Raw genomic sequence first — 22,864 nt, 5'->3', positions numbered from 1 at the left:
TATGTTTATTTAACTTGAAGTTTAATAAATACATTTTAAATTATTTTTTGTTATAAAACATATATGTTTATTTAATTTGAAGTTTGAAAAATTAAGTCTGAACAGCTAACAAAAAATCTAACAAAAAATTTATATGTTCATGTAACTCGAAGTTTAAAAAATTAAGTCCTTATCATTTTTGGTTATAAAACATAGAAAATATATTAAAAATAGAAAAACTTATTGTAGGTTTAAAAAATAATAACCATAAATTTATATATATGTTCATTTAACTTGAAGTTTAAAAAATAAAGTTTGAACTATTTTTAGGTATAAAACATATATGTTTTTTAACTTGAAATTTTAAAAATTAAATCCGAACAGCTAACCAAAAATTTATATATTCATGTAACTTGAAATTTAAAAAAATTAAGTTCAAACCATTTTTTATTATAAAGCTTAGAAAATGTATTGATGTCAAATAATGCATAGTAAAATAAAATGTATTAATTAAACAAATTAGGTAATTAGATAAGAAAATTGAAAAGTCACCTAAACTTGAAATTTTAAAAATTAAATCCGAACAGCTAACCAAAAATTTATATATTCATGTAACTTGAAATTTAAAAAAATTAAGTTCAAATCATTTTTTATTATAAAGCTTAGAAAATGTATTGATGTCAAATAATGCATAGTAAAATAAAATGTATTAATTAAACAAATTAGGTAATTAGATAAGAAAATTGAAAAGTCACCTAAATAAATAAATAAGACATTAATTAAGTAATACTTGGAAAAGGGTAATCATAAAAACAAATTAGGTAATTAGATAAGAAAATTGTAAAGTCACCTAAATAAATAAATAAGACATTAATTAAGTAATAGTTGGAAAAGTTAAATTTGAACCTCTGAGTAAAAATTAATATGTTCATTTAACTTAAATTTTAAAAAATAAAAATATACATTAATCGTATATAAATCAATCAAATCAATAAACGTTAGAGCAATATTATATGAGTATGTTCATTTTAATAAGTCGGTGAAATCACAATACATTATTATTATTATTACAAAAAATAAAAAACTAAAATTATTCACATCGTGATGTCCTCACAATTATTTCAAAAACAATAAAGCACCAATATCTACAAATATTTATTTAAGCTAAATTTATATATCGAAACCATATGCAAATCAAATATTAGATCACTAAAAATGTATGGATGAGTGTTATAGATAAATATAAATGAGATAATGACATATTTATATATTCATTTAACTTTAAGCTAAAAAAGTTAAGTATGAATCATTTTTTGTTAAAAAAAATATAAAATATATTATAGGTTTAAAAAATACTAACCACAAATTTATATGTTTATTTAACTTGAAGTTTAATAAATACATTTTAAATTATTTTTTGTTATAAAACATATATGTTTATTTAATTTGAAGTTTGAAAAATTAAGTCTGAACAGCTAACAAAAAATCTAACAAAAAATTTATATGTTCATGTAACTCGAAGTTTAAAAAATTAAGTCCTTATCATTTTTGGTTATAAAACATAGAAAATATATTAAAAATAGAAAAACTTATTGTAGGTTTAAAAAATAATAACCACAAATTTATATATATGTTCATTTAACTTGAAGTTTAAAAAATAAAGTTTGAACTATTTTTAGGTATAAAACATATATGTTTTTTAACTTGAAATTTTAAAAATTAAATCCGAACAGCTAACCAAAAATTTATATATTCATGTAACTTGAAATTTAAAAAAATTAAGTTCAAACCATTTTTTATTATAAAGCTTAGAAAATGTATTGATGTCAAATAATGCATAGTAAAATAAAATGTATTAATTAAACAAATTAGGTAATTAGATAAGAAAATTGAAAAGTCACCTAAATAAATAAATAAGACATTAATTAAGTAATACTTGGAAAAGGGTAATCATAAAAACAAATTAGGTAAATAGATAAGAAAATTGTAAAGTCATCTAAATAAATAAATAAGACATTAATTAAGTAATAGTTGGAAAAAGGGTAACCAAGTAAATTCACAATTCAAACTCATATATTTATAATAGTATAGATATAGATAGATATAGATATAGATATAGATATAGATAGATATAGATATATAACAAACATATAAAAAAAATTTGGTTAGGCCACGAGGCACGAGTACACCTCTATTATGCGCATTTGTTCTGAAATCATGCATAAAAAACCTCAAATAATACACCATAAGGCAGTTATAGTGTTCGCTAACACATTCGACTTTAATGCTTGATGCATTGCAACGCAAACCTGAGGGAACCATCATTTTTTCCCATGTACAAACCTTGTGCACATTCCCCCATAAATTTGACAAAGCACAATTCGCTGAAATTTGAGAACTGAAACCCATTATGATTCTGCGGCTACAAAGGTAATAGTAATACTATACAGATACTCCAGCAGTCAGCAGGTGAAATAAGAGATTTCACACATCTCTTGGTCTGGGTTTAATCACACTGATTCATTAAACACATCCTAACTTGACTGTAACAAATTTCTTACAGAATGAAACGCAAAATGCCCAAATTTTAAGACAACGGCTATCTGTAGCCAGGGAACAAACAGGTTCTATCTGTTAGAATATATTAGAATATATTATTGTTAGCTCTCAAGAGTAGATTAATCACTTTATTATTTTTGTGTTTATCTTAGTCATATAAACATATTTTCTTTGTATTCTTTATTAAGTTTTACGATCTACGACTTGAGCTTTTCGCTCGCTCTCTATTTCTTCACTATCAAGTCCTGCGAAGGTACGTATTTATAACACAGCAAATATAATAGAAACAGATTAGAAGATATGATGAAAAGATGGTATACACGTACTGAATCTTCAGTTGCACTGTTTCACACGAAATACACGAGATTCTTGTCCTTGACTATCATTAAGATGCTTTTGTCTTGCATTATCTGCGGACTCAAAAAAATTTCTGCTGTTGGTTTTTTATGCTGATGCCAGGCCAAAACTTCTCCAGATGATTGATCCAAATGGCTAATTGAAGAGTTCAAAACTTACCTTCAAATGGGACATAATTTCTGATGCTGAGTAAGGTTCAACTGCCCCACTGTTAACACCACCCTCTATATCAGCTATTGACATCTGTTCTACATTTTGTGCATGCCTGTACTACCCTAGTGCAGAACTGACGCTTCCAACCTATACAGAATTTTAAAAAATAAATAAATAAACATGAATCAGAAAGTGGGAAAAGATATTTTTCAGAAAAAATAAGGTTTAGGAGTCGCCTACCTCTCTGGTGAAATGTTGACTTCACCAGCTGGAGGTGTATCCACTTCCATGGCTTCCGTTTCACTTACCAAACACAGAAAAGAAGGTATATCAACAACATTACATCAACTTATCTACCTAACAACTACTACGATAGAACCCAAGTGGATGGATATTGTGAAGCACATAAAGAAGCTGCAAAAGTTATGCAAAATATACAACAGCTAAAGTTCAGTACGCTTACCCTCTTTTTACAGTAGATCCGCCATTTGCAGTCATATTTCTGCTACCAGTGTCCATGTTAGATCCCTGTTCTCTCGCCATTTCTCTTTGCTCACCCTCTTCCATTTCACTCAGCTCTTGATGATATATAGCAAAGTTAAGAACTTGAAGAGCTGCCTCGACATCAGACTTCAGTACCTGTTGAAGTACATTTTTTATTACTGTTTGATGCTATCCAACGGGAATCAAAAGAATAATATTTTTCAACAAACTATAGATATATCTCTTTCTACTACTGTCATATTTCAAATGAGATGCTTATTTCTTCAATTGATAAAATAAAATTTTCAATATCAGAAAATTTACATACAGCCATTCTACTATTGTACATCAAAGAGTAATGAACATATAAAGAACAGTACCTGTCTCCGCAGCTTCAGTTTGGCATGAGCAGTTGATAATCGTATTATTGTTTCCAAGGTTCTAGCAGTGATTGGTAGAGTCCCTCCAGTCTAAAATATATTTACGATTTATTTTAAGAATCTTCAGGGACTGTGAGACAAAAGAACATAATTTTTGTGCTATCAGATGAATAACTTATCAACCTTTGTGGTTGAACTTGCACTTCTGAATTCAGCGTATGTAGTCGCTATGTGTTCAGATGCCTGGAGAAAATGATTTATTACAGAGAAATCGGCGAAATTGCAATGCAAATACTTATTTGAAGCCTTAATAGAATGAGTGTATAAGTGATTGCACCTAATGTACCAAAGTGAAGAATGAAATATGAATTTTAAGTTTAAAAATCATCAGCACAAGTATGCACTCGTGAAGTCTATATTAGATTGAAGACAATAGTAACCTCTCCAGTGAGCTCAGGTTGAATCCTATTTTTCGCATAATGAATAAACTTCTTCAGAAAATTGATAGTGAGTGTGTCATTTTTGCGGCCTTTATCAGATCTTTCCCCATGTAGCATTCTGTTGTATTTAACAAAAACAGATGAGCCAGACTCTGTGTTGTCTTCTCTGTCACGCCAAGCATTATCATCTAATGCTGTGCTGCCTGAAATATAAAATGACTTTTTGATATTTATATTCAGTCAATAGACAAGCTCGCAAGCCCTTGTTTTTCATTTGATCATTAACCATCCACAATTTACTATAATGTCCACGTACCTCCATGCAAAAGCAACACATGTTTTGAAATCTTCATTTTTTCTTACCAAATGATACCGATGCATAAGCAACACATGTTTTGAAATTTCACGGTCAATGCCAGGATTCATTTGATCCAAACGATGAACAATGAATCAAAACGAGAGAGCAGGGAGTCCGGCAGTCCGATATTCTTTGTTGGGGTTAAGGAACGATCATACTGTGTTTACCATTATAAAGCATTAATGAAGTAGAAGAGTCAAATCCTGCTAGAGAAAAAGAAGAGGCAAGTAGGCATGCCTAACATTGCCAATGCTTCAAGAGACTTACAGTTCCATATATTGGATTTGCAGCTGCTACAACACTACAGCGAGCATTCAATGATGTGTGAATACCAGCTTTTGCAATTGTTACCGTCTGCTGTTCCATCACCTCATGTATAGCAACACGATCTTGGTCATTCATTTTTTCGAACTCGTCAATACAAACGATTCCTCGATCAGCAAGAACCATTGCGCTAGCTTCTATTCTTCGTTCCCCTACGTTGAAGGATCCAGTATTCTGAGAAATTGCCTACATCTATCTTCAATAACATCAAGAAGATAATTACCTGTGATCGGAAGTAACTGCCGCTGTCAATCCAACACCAGAAGACCCCCTGCCAGTGGTTGATATCGCTCGAGGAGCAATATTCATGATTGCTCTCAATAACTGAGACTTGGCAACAGAAGGATCACCAAACATCATCATATTTATGTCACTATAATGCCAAAGTGGTGAGCGTCATCAAGCATCTTACAATTGGAAATTATGAAACATCCATGTTAGGAAGTTGGAACACAAACCACAGACAGCAATAACAAAATGAATGCAATCTCTAGGGCTTTCTATTTTGGCGGGAAATTCACTGTGCGTGGCGGGGAGAGACGATGTTTGTGCGCATTAGAAAATGGACTGGGCCGGATGTGGATAATGGGCTGGAAATCACATGAAACACTCGAATCGGGCCCGCTTACTTACAGTTACAATGGAGTGTCACGTATTGAATATTGTTGAAATTAATTTTATGAATCAAAAAATTTAGGCTGTGTTTTCTTAATTTCTGTTTTTTCAGCTAAAAATTCTTGAAATTTTAGTCAGAGAAGTTTCTTATAAAATTTGAGTGATGACAGACCATTGTCCTTTGAGAGCAGAGAGCCTATGTTACTAATATTTTGTTTCTTCACACAATATGTTAGCCTTTGCAAGAATTTATTTTATGTGATTCTTACCTTTTTCATACAATTTCCAAATATTTCATTGATTAAAAATTTAAAAACGCTTAAAATAATCGTTTGTAATACGTTGAGTTTTAAAAGTTCAAAATATAATAATAATAAAAGTGATTGGCTAAAGGCTATTCAGAAAAATAAAATAAATTATTAACGTGATGGCCAGGCAGCCGGCATAGCGACTTTTATTAAATGTAATTTTAGTTTAGTTCAGATAACGTGAATTAGTAGTCATTATTGGAAGGTAACTCCTACATTAAATAAGGGATTAACAGAAAAATTGATACATTTAACAAAATAATCATCCAAGAAATAGACAAGATTCCTTAAAACTAAGTGAGATGAAAACTCATATTATTACACTAACCTAATTCGAGTTGCTCGAATGGTGATCAGAGCAACTAGTAGATGGGAGCCAAAAATAAAAGATTGTGGCCACAGCCACTCTGGATAAGCGAGAATGCTCTGGCATGAACAAGAGGTTTTGATCAAGGACTGAATGCAGAGAACGCCACAACAGAGTTATGACCACCAAATCCAAATGAATTTGAGATGGCTGCATATGTAACCGAAGTAAATTAGGATCAGCAACAAAGTGAAAGATGGTTGTTCATAATGGCATTCACTATATTTCTTTTTTTTTTTTCTGGAATGCAAATCACCGTACCGACGTTGACTTGATGTTGCTGCTTTTTGTTTGCAACTGTGTCAAACTCCACAGAAGCCTCAGGATTCTGAATGTTATAAAAACAAAGTTCGTGAGTTTGAATTTTGAGAGGATGGGACTTGTCACCAGGCAATTGAAATACAGAAAAGGACTGCCATGAATGCGCTTCTTGCATGAAGAAACAGTAAAGGGAAAAAAAATGCAAAGATTTCACCGGATTAAAAAATCTGGCATAAAAATTCATTTTAACTTACAAATTGATTTATAGAAGGGTGAAGCCAGCCAGTTGTGATGGCTTTAACCGTTGCAATGGCTTCCAAACCACCAGCAGCACCAAGACAATGCCCGATCATAGACTGGAACAAGATATAAAGTGAGATTAATAATGAACTGTAAATCTTCAGTCTGATATCCTTCTTAGTTTTATGTCAATTCATATCTCCTCTTGCGAGTGTTTTTTTTTAATTCTTTAGACTCCTATTCTTGTGCTAGATGTTGAATTCCCGCCATTGCCACAGGATTGTCTTGAAGTTCAAGTTCGATAGGCTTGAGCCAAGCTCGAATAACTGCTCAAACTTAATATTTTCTGCTTTGTGCGTGTGTAAGAGAGGTAGGGAGAAAGTAACCTTTGTTGCATTCATTTTGATCTCTGAAGTATTCTTAAACACCTTTTTAACAGCATTTACCTCAGCCAGATCGCCCACTATGGTGGACGTAGCATGGGCATTGATGTAGTTAACCTGAAAATTATTCAACGTTTTAAACCTGTTAAGTTACTGTCTCAGAGACACCGACATTAATCTCGAGATTGATGTAAATCAAGTTTACAAAAAAAGTACGACAGAGATATAGATTTGAGATCATAAAGATAAAAAAGAAGCTTAGAAATCTGGGAGAAGGCAATTTAACCCGACATTAGTCTCAGCTCTTTTATTTTAGCGAGTATGGACAAACTACTACTCATAATGAAGGAATAAATCAATACCTCTTCAGTTGATACACCAGCATCTTCAAGAGCATTCAGAATACATGAAGACACCCCAAGTCCATCTGATCTGGGATCTGTCATATGATACGCATCACAATTTATTGCACCTCCCAAGTACTCAGCAATAATTGGCGCATCTCGTTTCATTGCATGTTCCAAACTTTCCATTACCTGTTAAAGAAGAGAGACAAAAGAACTTCAAATTTTCATTTGTCAAGATTGCTTGCATGTTCCGACGAGGAAAAAATCCAAGAAAAATTAAAGTAAACAGATAAGATTCACAGTTGCACAACTCCAAATCCAGAAATTTATCCAATTCCAGATCACACCGTTCAAAAAACACAAGCTGAAAGAAGCGGGGAACAAAAGGCCCACAAGAGAATCTTTGATTTAATGGGTGCCCCTTTTTCCTTTGTTTTTTCATCATTACTTTCTCTCAAAAGTATGGCCAGCAGACAATGGAGTTCACTTTTTTTTTCCTTCAAGCTAAAGGAGGAATTGAATACTTACGAACTTCTTTTAGCTCTGTCTCAACATCACTCCTACTATGGATACGTATAGAAAAACAAATGATTGGATTAGAATAACGAGAACGAGACACAATATGGACTTCACCATCCCGTTTTTAATGCTCTCACTAAACTGGACAATTACATGAATAACATGCCACTCAATCTTTCATTCATAGTAATTTCAAAAATTTCAATATTATGGACCACGGCCAATAATTACCATAAAGTAGACTCACCAGGACACCAGCTCCTTCGCCCATAACAAATCCATCTCGATCTTTGTCCCAAGGCCTAGAAGCAGTTTGTGGGTCATCATTTCTCTGGGACAAAGCTCTGCAAGCAACAAAGCCTCCTAATCCAACTGGTATAATGGCAGCTTCAGTTCCACCAGCAATCATCAGATCAGCTTCGCCTCGACGGATGTGATTAGCAGCCGCAAAGAAGCAATAATTTGATGTAGCACAAGCAGTAGAAATTGAATAATTTGGCCCCATCAAGCCAAGATCAATTGCCAGCAACGCAGACCCCATATTTGTTATGGTGTAAGGTATAAAAAAGGGAGTTATCTTCCGGTAACCTTTATCTATTAGAGCCTGAACACCATCCGAAAAAACTGTAAGACCACCCATTCCAGTTCCAACCAGTACACCAGCCCGAATTTTGTCAATCTGCATCAATAGAAAACCAAATATATCAAACTATGTGCCTGTATATAAAATACCAAGAAGTGAAGAAAGGGAGCAATCTTGCAAACAACTAAACTTCTCACAATAAAAGGATACCAGAGTAGCTTTCGAACAAACTCTAAAGATGTCATAATCAGATAATACACTAGTTAAAGAATTTTAATCACGATTCAACATTATTTAACTCAGAAAGAAGACAATCCACACAGTAAGCATCTAAACAGAAGTCCAAAATAATACAACAAAATAAAGTGAGAGTAAAAGTCATAAAACATATCATAATGATGAACACAATGAAACCCAAACATGAAAACAGAAACTTATGCTTATTATAGAAAACATCCATGGTTCGATCAAAGAAATGCCGCATAAGAAATTATCATTTAAAACAAATAGCACTGTTCAGAAATAGCAAGCTGGATTCAATACATCGCAAAATTCAATTACAAATCTCAAAATCTTCAGAAATCAATAACCCATCAAAAACTGAGCTACCGATTAGTGAAACAACAATCCAGACTCATAATTAACCAACCTCAAAAGGCATAACAGAACCAAATGCTAACTCAAGTTTCCAATAATACCTTTTACAGTTGGTTAGTTAGTTAGTTAGTATAGTTAGTCAGGTGGTTAATTCATTAACCCCATGTAACTGAATTTATCATGTATATAAATGAGCAATGTAAAGAATAGAATACAATTTTTCATAATGAAGAAATTCTTCACATACTTCATTTTTTCGTGTTCTTAGTTTTAATATGATATAGTTGAAGAATTCTCACGCAATCGCACGATTCCTTGCATCTGATCACACTGATCAATTCCCGATCGTTGATCGATTTCAAATTCCCTGGTATACAATACTCAGATCGTTGATGCAAAATCTCGGTTTGGTGACTCCTTCCGCGTCAATCGACAAGTCCGTTAATGATGATCCATTAATTTTGTTTTTTCTTCACTGTTCTGACAATCCTGGCATGATTCTGGTTTCAAAACAATTGAATGGCGAAAATTATGCTGTATGGAGAAGAGCAATGATTATTGTGCTATCATCCAAGAACAAACTAGGGTTTGTCGATGGCTCAATCTCCAAACCCGAAGGTACTCATCTTACACTCTTTCCATATTGGATCCAAAATAACAACATTGTTATTTCCTGGATTTTGAATTCAGTCTGCAAGGAGATTTCTGCTAGCATTTTGTTCTATGACTCTCTTGCTGCCATCTAGAGTGATCTCCGAGATCGATTCCTACAAAGCAACAGACCTCACTTATTTCAATTACGTCGTGATCTTCTTAATGTCACTCAAGATTCGGATTCCATCAGTGTTTACTCTACAAAGCCGAAGACGCTATAGGAAGAACTAAACAACTTTCGACCAAATTGCACACGTGGACAATGCACTTGCGGTGGTCTCAAAAACATTCACGATCACTTTGAACATGATTATGTGCTCTCTTTTCTCGTGGTAATGAATGAGTCTTTTTCTCACATTCGAGGCCAAATCATATTAATGGATTTTTTGCCGACTATTAACAAAGTTTTTCGTTCATCTCTCAAGAAGAACGCCCAAGCTTCATTCGAGTTTCTTTATCCTCTGATTCGGTGAATAATGTAGCCTTTATGGTCAAGAATAACAAGGGTCCCAAGAACTTTGGAGGTCCGCAAGGCTCGAGGAAAGAGCGCCTTTACTACACTAAATGTAAGTTCAATGGTCATACCATCGATACATGCTACAAAATCCATGGATATCCTCCAAGTTTTCGCCAGAAAACCCGCCATTCAGCTCCTCCAACTCGATCTAATGTAGTGAATCAAGTTTTTGGCACTGAGCACAACTCAACTCAATCAAGTGGAAATTTGGGTACTTTTCTGCACGCTCTCAATAACTATCAATGCCATATTGCCAACAACTTGTGACTTTTATCTCGAGCCATCTCCACTCAACTATGGCTCCGCAACAACAAGAGGAAGACACATCTACTGACTTTCACATAGGCGTCTGCTTCTCTTTATGACCAACACCGTCCTCTCAATCCATCTGTTTGGATTGTCGATTCTGGTGCCTCAAGGCATGTATGTTATGATATAACTGTATTTACGTGTTTACGGCAAGTCCAAAGTTTTTATGTCATGTTGCCCGATCAATCTTGTATTTTTGTGGATTTTACTGGTGACATCCTTCTTGATTCGGGTATAGTATCAAGAGTTGTGCTCTACGCGCCTCACTTCAAATTTAATATGATTTCAATCAGTGCTCTAGCGAGTTCTCATCACCTCACAGCGACCTTCTATCCTGACTTTTTATTCTTCGGGACCTTACCAACCAGAGGAAGATTGGCAGGGGTGAACGTGTTGGTGACCTATATGTGTTTGTGGTCAGCAAGATGAAGATGATTTTTTGCAGAATAAAACTCATGCCATTGTCAACAAAATTTTTGTACATACTTGGCATAATCGCCTAGAACATCTATCTGTTCAATGTTTACATACTCTGAAACATTCTCTACAGCTTGATAATTCAAAAGTTTGCATTCATACTCTGTGTTACATTTGTCCTTCAGCTAAACAAAAGAGATTACCATTTGTGTCAAATAATCATAAAGCTTTAAATGAATTTGAACTTGTGCATTGTGACATTTAGGGTCCTTTACTACAGCTTCCTATGGTGGATTTCGCTATTTCCTTACACTAGTCGATGATTTCACAAGATTTACGTGGGTTTATTTGTTACAGCACAAATTTGATGTTGCTCAAATTATCCCTCAGTTCTTCAATATGATTGTAACTCAGTTTCAAGTCTCTATCAAAACTTTCACTTGGATAATGCAAAGGAACTTGCCCTTACTGATTTTTTCCAGCAAAAAGGTGTCATGCACCAGTTATCCAAGTATATGTTTCAACAGGAATCACAAAAGGGTAGATTAGAAATCTCTGGTAAATGCCCTTTGACATATCTTCATAACTAACTAGTCTAAAAATTGGAAATATAGGTACAAAAAATCCTTCTTTTCTTGTGTTGAGCGACCCCAGCAGAATTCAGTGGTCTAACAAAAGCACCAACACTTACTAAATGTAGCTAGAGCCTTGTATTTCCAGGCACGTGTTCCTATTTCTTTTGGACTGATTGTATAGTCACTACGGTGTTCTTCATCAATCGGACACCATCTGTTCTTCTCAATAAATCACCCTTTGAGAAGCTATACAAAACTGGAGTGGGTTATGATCGTCTTCATGTGTTTGGTTGCTTTGTGTTTGCCTCCACGCTTTCTAATCTCGAACAAAGTTTGAACCTCGAGCTCGAACTTGTGTATTTATGGGTTATCCACTAAGGATGAAAGCTTACAAACTGTTTGATATCACTACAAAACAAGTCTTTATCTCACGAGAGGTTATCTTTCATGAAGATGATTTCCCATTTCATTCTCAGAATGGTGATATTTTTACGGATGATCTTTTTCCTGACATGGTGATAATGCATTATTCGATAGACCTCGATCTTCCTCCTCCACATATTGCACCCACATCGGACCCTCCAATATATGTCTCACAGCAAACTAATTCACCACTTCTTCGAAGAATTACGCGAGTTTCTCGAACTCCATTCTATCTTCGTGAGTTCCATTGCAACCCCTTGGCTAATAATTATACTACCTAAGTCATTCCATACACATGTCCATACCCAATGTCCAAATATGTCTCCTATGATGCATTGAGTCCTAAATTTAAGACCTTTGTCCTCACTGTCACTACCAACTACGAACCACAATTCTACCATCAGGCCGTGAAATTTTCAGAGTGGCGTCTCGCGATGCAAGATGAGTAAAGGCTATGGAGTCTAACAATTGTGCCTTTACCTCCCGGCAAGCACACTATTGGCTCAAAATGGATTTATAAGATAAAGTATAACGGCTCTGGAGCTATTGGTTGTTATAAAGCCCAGTTGGTGGCTAAAGGTCACAATCAACGGGAAGGGATCAATTTTCTTGAGACTTTTCGCTTGTGGCCAAGCCTGTCACCGTCAAGATTATTATTTCACTTGCTGCCATTCATTAGTGGCATTTATTCCAATTGGACGTCAATAATGCATTCCTCCATGGTGACTTGTTTGAGTAAGTGTATATGGATCTCTCTCTTGACTTTTCTCGACAGGGAGAGCCCACATCTTCTCCAAACAAGCTAGTTTGTCAACTGCACAAATCAATGTACGGGTTAAAACAAGCATCACGCCAATGGTATGGCAAATTATCTTTTAATCGTGTTCGTTCAAAGTTGGATTAATCCTGTTCGTTGAGGGTTTGGGGATCCACTTTCATGGCCATGATTGTCTATGTCGACGACATTCTAATCATCGGACCCTCCATTCAAGAAATCAACTTTGTTAAGAACATCCGACATAAGCAATTTAAGCTCAAGGATCTTGGTCAACTTAAATACTTCTTGGGTCTTGAAATTGCTCATTATAGTACTGGCATTGTGTTATCTCAAAGGAACTATGCTTTGCAACTTCTAGAAGACATTTGGTTCTTGTCTAGCAAGCTAGCTCAAGTTCCCATGGATCCCAAAGTTCACCTCAATACTATTGATGGCGAAGCTTTGACTGACATTTCTCAATATCGTAGGCTCATTGGTCGCCTATTATATCTCACCACATCTCTCGGCCAGATATCACCTTCACTGTCCACAAACTAAGCCAGTTTGTGTCTAATCCTCGTAAACCCCATTTACAAGCTGTCCATCATTTGCTACGTTATCTCAAAGGCACTCCAAGTTAGGGGTTATTTTCTCTTCATCTTCGACCTTGCAACTCAGAGCATTTTCTGATGCTGATTGGGGCTCCTGTCTCGACACAAGAAAATCCACTACTGGTTTTTGTGTTTTCTTTAAAAATTCCTTAACATCATGGAAAGATAAAAAGCCTACGACAATATCTTGTTCTTCTCCCGAGGCTGGGTACCGGATTGGCTACAACTGCTAGTGAACTCACTTGGATACAACAACTTCTTTCAGAATTACATTTATCTTGTACCCAACCGGCTCTACTGTTTGCGATAATCAGGCAGCCATCTATATTGCTTCTAATCCGATTTTTCACGATCGTACTAAACATATCGAACTAGATTGCCATTTTGTTCGTGATCGTGTCAGTGATGTTTCCATAAAACTCCTTCATGTTCGCTCACAACTTCAACTCGCAGATGTCTTCACAAAACCCCTTCCAAGAACTCTTTTCCTTCCACTCATCTCCAAGATGGCATCAAAGATCTTTTTCGTCCACCTTGAGGGGAGTTTTACAGTTAGTTGGTTAGAATAGTTGGTATAGAGGTTAATTCATTAACCCCACGCAACCGTATTTATCATGTACATAAACGAGCAATGTTCTTAGTTCTAATAATACCACTCATAAAGCCTCTGTCCACAATTAATTCAGCTTAAAAAATCCAATATACCTTGTTGAGTCTCTCGCCCCCAAGATCCGAAGATTCGAGAGCCTTCTTCCCAGCAACAATGCAGTACCTTAAGCAATCGTCAAGCCTCCGATCATTCTTCCCATCAATGTACCCCTCAGATTTGAAACCCCGAATCTGACCCCCAAATCGAGTAGGAAATTTCGACGCGTCGAAGCGGTCTATGGGAGTAATACCACTCTCACCAGCGAGTAGCTTGTCGTAGTACGCGTCCACATCATTCCCAAACACGGATACAAGACCCATACCAGTTATGACTACACGCTTCTTGGGGTCAGTCTCCCTCTTTGGCGCGGAAACAGTGGTGGCGGAGGCGGACATGGTGAAGAGACGGCTCTTTGGAGAGCGGGGCTTGGCATTGTTAGTGGGTATAAGGGTGGAGGAATGTGGTTGGCGGAGGGCACCGAGCGGAGAGAGGCGGAGGGCGGCGGTGGACTGAAGTGAATGCATGGAGGTGGGGACCGGCGTTTCGATGAGAACTATGTGGTATTAATGGCGGGTGATTCAGCTAGTTGAGGTTGGATACAGGCTCAAATTATTATTAATCATTAAATACGTTTTCCTCAATTTAATCTTGTTCCCACCACAGCTCAAAAATGAACATCGACGGAGCTACACATTTTATTTGTTTTTCAAATTTAAAATATAAACAAAGTGTTTTGGCTTCTTCTATAACAATATTTTTTTTAAAAAAAAAAGAACATTTTATCATAGTATTGTTCAGATAAAAAAAAATCAGAAATTCTCAATAATTTTTAACGACATTGAAATCAAATAAGACTATATAAATATATTATACATTCTATTTTAATTTTAACAACTTTATTTAATTTGTCTGTATAATGATAAAAACTTTAAAAAATTTTGAGAGGGACAGTTGGCTACAACTCATGTACCCACCACCTACCTGAAGTTTACAGCCCATTGTAATAGTAAATTAGGAAATCACACTCCTGTGCTACAAATCCCGCCAAATCTAAGGGCGTGTGGCACTCTGTGTAGAGATTACGAACATGAAGTCAAAGATAACATCACCCTGGGTAGGGGCGTGCATTCGATGGGTTCGGTCTGTCAATAATCGAATCCAACCGAATTTTATTTTGTTAATCGAACTGACTGAACTAGTTTTAATAACCGATCATAAATAACCGAATTAAAATGATTTTTTTTTAAAAAAAATAAAATTAAATATAAAAACATTAAAAATATTATAAATTATATAATAAATCTATTTTTTTAAAAAAATTAATTTATTATTCGGTTAATTCAGTTAACCGATTTTTTTAACGAAAACCGAAACCGAACCGAATTAACCGATTTTTTTAAACTTTCAAAACCGAATTTCCGAATTGGCTCGGTTCGGTCGGTTATTTCGGTTTAACCGAGATTTTGCTCACCCCTAACCCTGAGTATGGCAGAGGCAAGATAAAGTTCTTCTTTTCTAATGTTTCCCTTGCCCTCAGCATCACCTAAAACAGAAGCAGGTATACTCTGAATATATACAAAACATCAGTTCTTAGGGAAAAATCCAAAGTCCAGAAGTAACGAATTAGTTAATAAACGTAAAAACAATGTTACATTTAGGTGGACCACCTTTCTAAAAAAACATACTCCATAGGATGTGGTTTTGAAGATAAAGAATATTTTTTCTTCCAAAAAGAGTTGAAATTTTTTAAGTATTCTTCCCAAAAAGAGTTTTTTTAAATAAAAAAGAAAAAGATAAAAGAAGAGAAAATCAAACATAAAAAATTTGAAAATTGGGTATACTCAGGTGAATAAACAATATACCAAAATGTTTCATCCAATTAAGCAAAAGCATTACTGGTTGACATGCATAGCACATGCAGATGATGCCCCTCTGAAATCAGGTAATTGATTGTGGGAGTAAAGAACCTGCAGAAGCACAGTCCAATTCGTTTAAAACCTTTATGTTGCCAACAATTGGCTCTACTCTATCCAATAGCTCAACTATTTCACAAGAATTTTCAGTAAAAGAGCGTTCTTTAAATTTGAAAACCCAGAATTGTGGTATGTTTGGTAAGTGATGTTTTGAATTTTTATGATTTTGAATGTCGAAAATTTCCAGGGAATGATATAGAGAAATAATGGCATAAATCGAGGTCTAACGTCAATGAATTAATTAAAAAAAAAAAGACTTTTTCACTAGATGGATTAAATAATGATGCAAGTTAGTAAATCCGTTACTTTTTCACTAGATGGATTAAATAATGATGCAAGTTAAATTTTATGTAAAGTTTGGCGCAGCACAATTATCAGAAAACATGGTTCTGGACATTGAAGATGACCATGTTTGTGCTTGGATGTACAAACATGAGAACTATAATTACCATCGTTTAAAAATGTAACCTTCGAGGCGAAAAGGGATCCGTGCAAAATTTTGCAAAGAGAAGCAACCCATAGCATAAGTATCGATGATAGAATCACCAACCACGCCATGTACAACTCTTCACTGGAAAACTAGACAAGACATGGTAGCATTTTGTCACAGAAACGTTTTTTTGAACAAGGAAGACAAACACTTCAGTAACTATCCACTGAAACTATATTGCCCGAAATTATGTAGACATAAAAAACCCGTTAGTAATAAAAAAAAAAATCAAGCTTGGAAAGAGTCGAAATGGATACAAATTGAGACGATAATAACAAATTATTTTCTTTTCTTTTATATAATTTCTTGAATTTTCCTTGGATCTTGGAGCCTATGTACTCCGCAACCTTTTCATCATATTTTAGTGCATATTAGCTTTAAACATTTAAGTCGTTCAAAAATTTCTGAACCCAAATTAAATTCAGAGTCGTTGACGAATCGTTAAGAGTGGAAAAAAAACATTCATTGAAGAAATTCAGATACCTACTTAAACTCAGGATTCCTACTTACAATACCGTTGTCGAGAAAGATGAAAACCCGAGAATTATTGTCTTCGAGCGATAATTTCTAAATAAAAAAAATCTCATTCAAGGATATGTAACTTGAAACTCTTGTAACTGTTCTTTTCTTACGTAGCAACCTGAAGCGATGCAGAAAGCAAATCAGGCAATCAAGATTCAAAGAGGCTGGGCATACGCACGGGGTACGTACATCTCGGGTTGTCGTTCGGGCTCGAACCCGATCCGATATCGGGGTAGCTTCAGGTAATGTGATTGAGGGGATATCTAGACCATGAGAAGAATTGTGATCTTTTGTTTGAGGAGAGAATTATGATTGTTGAGAATAAAACTAAAGTCTCATATTGGAAATATAAGTGGATGGCCATGCGTTAATAAGATGTAAGAATATCTCTATCGGTACGAGACTTTTTGGATAAAGATCCAAAGTAAAAAAAAATCCATGAAAGCTTGAGCTCAAAGAATACAATATCATACTATTATGAATATATATGACTTCCATAAGATAAAAAGAATAATTACTAGTGGTTGGATATATCATGGATGGATACGATACCAAAAAATAGATTGAACTCAACTCATATCTTATAGTATGGTACGGGTAATAAAAGAGATATACCACAATTTAAAAATAATCACAAAATTTCCTTTGGACATAAATATTTAATGAAATCAAATCGACATAAGAAAAACCAATTAATATGATGGAAGGAAGCAAAACAACTTGTAATATCGAAATAGAAAAACCGTATGACTTGAATCACACTTGATTTAGTGCCATGAACCATTTCAGGACATTCAGGAAAAAAAAATTGGACCGATTTGTGAGAAAATTTTAATTGTCCTAAATATATTTTTTTTTGCTCAACAATTTAATCGTAATTTAAGTAATAGCCTTTTAAAATATTGATTCGAGTTAAAATTATATGAAAATTATATTCAATTTAGAGTTTTGACCCCCTTCCATTATTTCTAAATTTTTATAGAAGGGGTCAATAATAATTATTTTAATTATATTTTCAATATCAAAATAAATAATATTGAAATAAGAGGGGTCAATGCAATTGGATCCTTCAATCCTTTATTCGTATAGATCATCCGGAAGAAGTTGACCAACAAGTGACGTACAACCAAGAGATGCATTAATTCGGAAGCTTCCTAAAGCAATATTCTAATTTTCTCGCTGTGTTTCCCAATTATCCATCACAGCCAATAAAAAGGTTTTATATATATATATATGTTAAGGTGTTTGTATATTTGAAAATTTCCAAAACTAAAATGTTAGTAATTTGGAAATTCATAAAATATTTATTCAATTTGAACAAACATTTAATTTATTTATTTAATTTCTAAATAACATACAATAAAAACAAATTAAATTGTGTATAAATCTACAACAAAATTACAATCTGACCATAAAAGACGCCGGATCATCGTGTACACACAAAAAAATTAACTGGAAAACGACATGTACTGCAAGCTAACAACCGTCACTAACTCCTATTGTCTTTGTAGTGACTCGAACTGTTTTTTCGTGATGCATCTCACGCTTTAAAAAAATATTTGAATGAATTTATAATAAACTACAATTTGAATATTTTGAAACGTTCACAGGATCTGAAACTCGTTCAAAAAACCAATCTTTTAATCCATAATAACAAGATATATATTATTAGCTAAAGATCTTTATATCATCATAAATGCAACTATTCCTTTCATTCAATTTATAAACACAAGAAACCGTGAGATAATGCGAACGAATCAAGTGAGATAATCCAATGTAAAAAGAATGAAAAGTCACAATCCTCTGTGTGCATAATTAATCACTCCGTGGCAAAAAGCAAATTTTGTTGGAAAACTGCAAGAATGTTCAGAAGTGGCCGCACCCGCAGCAACAGCAGAAGAAACAGGCGGTGGAGATGAGGGCGACGGCTTCGAGAACAGAAACAATCTTGAAAACGAAACTATCCATGAACCAGTGGTGTAAGTTGAATCTTTTGATCTTCCACGGCCACGCGCCGCCGTGTACGCTGGTTCTGTTCTTGTTCAGCGTCTTGAAGAAGTAGAGAAAACTGATCGAAGGCTTCTTCATCGTGAATCTGTGACCCCGTACCAACTATTAGATGTAATTATATAGCGTTCGATGGACTTGAGTGTTGCACTAGTTTGAAGGATTCAACATGGGAGGGAGGAAGGTAGGATGAAATAATCCGATTTATTGGGCTTAGAGAGTGGGGTCCGCGTTTCAGGGATTTAGGGCTTCTAATTTTATATATATATATATATATATATATATATATATATATATATATATATATATATATATATATATATATATTAAGTATAGTTAACTCAATTCTTGAGGTGTTTTATCCAGATTAATAGATTAATATATGAGTATTTATATTGTTTTTATAAAATAATTAATTATGTGTTTATATTTGTACAAGTTTTATTTAACATTGTAATTTTAAAAACTATATGTATTATGAGTACATCAATTTTTTACTTTCTATAACAATATACATACATTTAATATTTCAAATGAAATCGGGCTAACAAAATAAAAAAATTTGGAAAACGAGGAATTTAAACGAATCAAATATTGATTAATTTATACCTGTACACTATTATATAGCTTTGGTAGCAATAACTATATTACATATATTCAAATAAATCTGAAACAAACTACTATATAGCTTTCATAGCAATAACTATATTACATATATTCAAATAAATCTAAAAAAACAAAATAGAAAATAAAGCAAAAAGACGCCAAATATTTCTGTAGTAGGAATAAACTCGTCCCCGGGAAGCGATGATTCTGTGGTTGTCCAAGTAAGATGATACGTTAGTTGGATCAAACTTTTTTATATTGTAATCTAAAGCCTGATTCCATTTTCTCTCCTCCTTTTAGCCAACAAATTCTTTTATTTTGGCACGTAGAAAAAAAACTCTAAACCGATTAAGATTCAGAACCTGTCTGAGATTTCAATACCACAAGTCTCCATTTCCCATAGATTTTAAGAAACCATTTCTAAACGCATAAAAAAAGCATATAAAATTCGAAAAGATATGTTAATAACATAAAATAAGGCACATTTGCTCCCATTATTTTCACTTGAATATCACATTTGCTCTTGCTTACCGATTAATTTGAATGCTAAATTGTTGGACATAATCACTAAAACTTCTAAAAGAATAAAATCCAACACGGAAATAATAGAACTAAATAAACCAACCAAAATTAAAATATATCAAAACAACTCTACTATGAAAATGCAGTTTGTCCAATCTACATGGTTTGAAAAAAAAAAACACATAAATGAAACAAAACTGATCAAATTTTTTGAAACAAGTACATAATTTACCAGAAAGCAATCAAATTGATATCAAATAAACATAGATATCGTTTACTTAATTCACAAGGAATTCACAACTACTGCAAATCAAGGAATCATGTTTAGAAATCAAGAAAGAAACATTAAACCGTCAGACCTAAAGAAGCCCGAGTGAACTAAACAAACATTTAAACATAACAAAATGATATAGTGATGCTACTTATGAGTAGATGCGTACAAGTAGATATAAAATCTAGATAGGGGATAAAACAGTGGATTGAATGCAAATATTTCATTTAAATAGTGGATTAAATAGCACCTCATTTTATGTACATCAATAAAACTTAAAAATACTGACCAACCAAAAACGAAGCAACTCCAAGGAATAAGGACAACAAAAGGGAAACATGTCAAGATATCAGAAACCCAAAGCAAGGGCAAGGTAAATGAAAACAGAAGAATGTTAAAGCGAGCAAAAAAAAAACCGAGGCAAAAACAATTTTCGTTAAATTGAGTAATGCATTAAGAAAGTCAATTTTTTGTTTCAATGAGTGACTGTTGATACAAAATGTGCGAACGAAGGAAAAAAATAGATACTTAACTTCCTGGAAACAATCCATTAAACATCTAGTATAATTCGGTAAAGAGAGTTTTTCAGAAAAATGAGTTTTTTCAAGATTTTATTCAACTGTGCCATCAACTTCACAAGGTCTTTTCCTAAAATAATGTCACTGCTAACAAAAAATTGTCAAAGAAAGAACACTGAAGATCACAAACGTTTTAGAAGAAGGAATAATGTAAGCTCCGCCACTGTGGAAACTTTCATTGTGATTTTCTTGATTTTTTTCATATCCCCAGATCCAGTTCCAAAACTAAATAAATTTGCCTTGATTGTTCTTCTCCTCAAATACAACTGTGGTGCCTCCCAATAACATTCTGTGAAAAAGTAGCTGCCATCACCACCAGCTTGAAATGAGACACTCTCATCAACAAAAAGGCCTCTTGTGTATTTTGACCATAAGGTTCAATAATTCAGAAAGTATTAGTGATATAAATGTCTGAAAAAAGTGCCTAACAAATAACACACCAAGTCACGATGTTCAAATATTCTTATTGGATCAACTTGTTTCATGAATCGCCCTTAAAAATAGAGATTAGAGATGTTACATAAAATATTTGAGACCACGTAAATATCTAGGCTTCACAATTCTTGGGAACTGTTGTTTTCACTACAATGATAGAAGAATCTATTCAGCTTTCTTGAAGAAAATTTAACGAAGCCATCAGTACCAAGGACTTGAAAACATGGACTCAGATGTCAAAATGTAAAGAGAAAACCAGAGTAGGATGTCAGAGTACTTGGACCATACTCGGTTATATTCATGGTGGACACTAAATTGGAAAATGGATTGCTACAGTCAAAGTCTGATATCCATTCTATGGAAAAACGCTACCCAATCAGCTAAACACCAGAATATCAGTAGAAACTATATTTAATTAGTATTAAGTTCGTTTTACAATGTGAGAAATAATGGGTTCGACGGTTTTTCCTCATCAAGATTAATTCACTTCTTATAATAAGCTCATTCATTGAAATATACTTAAATACCACCATCACCACCACAGCAGCAATTTTAAATTTTAATAGCCAAATTTCAATAATTATGAGGAGAAGCGCAGAAGAATTCGTAAAGACCAGTTCACATATTAACTGACCACAATAACTAAAGAACAAAATAATATTTAAGGTGAATAAGAGCGGTCGGACAGAAAATATTTGAAAGAACTTACACGAATATGAAGATTGAGGAAAAAAAATTCTGGCTAAGGAAGGAGGGAGGGATAGTGAATAAATGAAAGCAAATATGGGGCGGAGCTCGTTCTTGCTCACATTTCTTGATGCTAATAGAACCCCGGGTACCAAAAACGTCAAGAGTTGCTTTTTTATTTTTCCTGTGACCGTATTTGGCGGATAACACACCAAGCAAACTTTTTTTGTTGGGAAAACGGAGAGGGAAGAAGGAGACGAACCCTCACTGTAAACTACAGTTCGGTGTTGTGGTGGAGAGAACAGCCCATCCGAAAGGAGCAGACACACTTTGTTGCCGGCTCTTCTCTGTTGCGGTGGAGAGAACCAAGGCTTCAAAACAAAGGAAGTAGAGGAAAACGAAGAGGGAAGAAGAAACAAATCGACACTGTAACCTGTAACCCACAGGTGTGTGTTGTGGTGAGAAGAGCCCATCCCACGTGCTGATGGCCCTTGTATGTGATGTGGTGGAGGAACATGCTCATGACACGTGTAATGAGAGCAACCGGGAACTTGCAACAAACTGGCCAAAAACACATTATTCCCTCTTTTAGATATGTAGATATATAT

General features: G+C 34.2%; 2 protein-coding genes and 1 long non-coding RNA gene across 7 annotated transcripts; all 3 read right to left on the bottom strand.

Annotated features, from left to right (window-relative positions):
* Positions 1 to 2,133: 2,133 nt before the first annotated feature.
* Positions 2,134 to 4,772, bottom strand: LOC140829119 (DNA replication licensing factor MCM3 homolog 2-like). 5 transcript variants are annotated; one of them, XR_012117391.1, is made up of 9 exons: positions 4,668 to 4,772; positions 4,352 to 4,554; positions 4,095 to 4,154; positions 3,912 to 4,001; positions 3,512 to 3,687; positions 3,289 to 3,351; positions 3,055 to 3,195; positions 2,859 to 2,948; positions 2,134 to 2,363 (listed from the first exon to the last, which is right to left on the bottom strand). XR_012117391.1 is itself a non-coding variant. In XM_073192120.1 (7 exons), exons 1-7 carry the CDS (start codon positions 4,702 to 4,704, stop codon positions 3,171 to 3,173), a joined length of 654 nt encoding a protein of 217 aa, XP_073048221.1. In that variant the 5' UTR covers positions 4,705 to 4,772; the 3' UTR covers positions 3,018 to 3,170. The 5 variants fall into 5 exon arrangements, 1 of the variants encoding a protein (XP_073048221.1); XR_012117389.1 differs by having other exon boundaries at positions 2,865 to 2,948; XR_012117390.1 differs by lacking the exon at positions 2,134 to 2,363 and adding an exon at positions 2,370 to 2,610.
* Positions 4,773 to 6,185: 1,413 nt separating this feature from the next.
* LOC140829118 (3-oxoacyl-[acyl-carrier-protein] synthase I, chloroplastic-like) lies at positions 6,186 to 14,787 on the bottom strand. Its single transcript, XM_073192119.1, has 7 exons — positions 14,222 to 14,787; positions 8,321 to 8,752; positions 7,570 to 7,743; positions 7,211 to 7,324; positions 6,839 to 6,940; positions 6,585 to 6,651; positions 6,186 to 6,473 (listed from the first exon to the last, which is right to left on the bottom strand). Exons 1-7 carry the CDS (start codon positions 14,687 to 14,689, stop codon positions 6,406 to 6,408), a joined length of 1,425 nt encoding a protein of 474 aa, XP_073048220.1. The 5' UTR covers positions 14,690 to 14,787; the 3' UTR covers positions 6,186 to 6,405.
* A 1,716-nt stretch (positions 14,788 to 16,503) lies between these two features.
* Positions 16,504 to 17,562, bottom strand: LOC140829921 (uncharacterized). Its single transcript, XR_012117576.1, has 3 exons — positions 17,269 to 17,562; positions 17,112 to 17,195; positions 16,504 to 16,717 (listed from the first exon to the last, which is right to left on the bottom strand). It is a non-coding gene; the product is annotated as an uncharacterized lncRNA (long non-coding RNA).
* Between the last annotated feature and the right edge of the window lie 5,302 nt (positions 17,563 to 22,864).

This window comes from Primulina eburnea, chromosome 4 (genome assembly GCF_022965805.1).
Source record: "Primulina eburnea isolate SZY01 chromosome 4, ASM2296580v1, whole genome shotgun sequence".
NCBI classification, from domain to species: domain Eukaryota; kingdom Viridiplantae; phylum Streptophyta; class Magnoliopsida; order Lamiales; family Gesneriaceae; genus Primulina; species Primulina eburnea.
The sequence above is the reverse complement of the archived record's forward strand: the minus strand, read 5'-3'. Positions and strand labels throughout refer to the sequence as shown.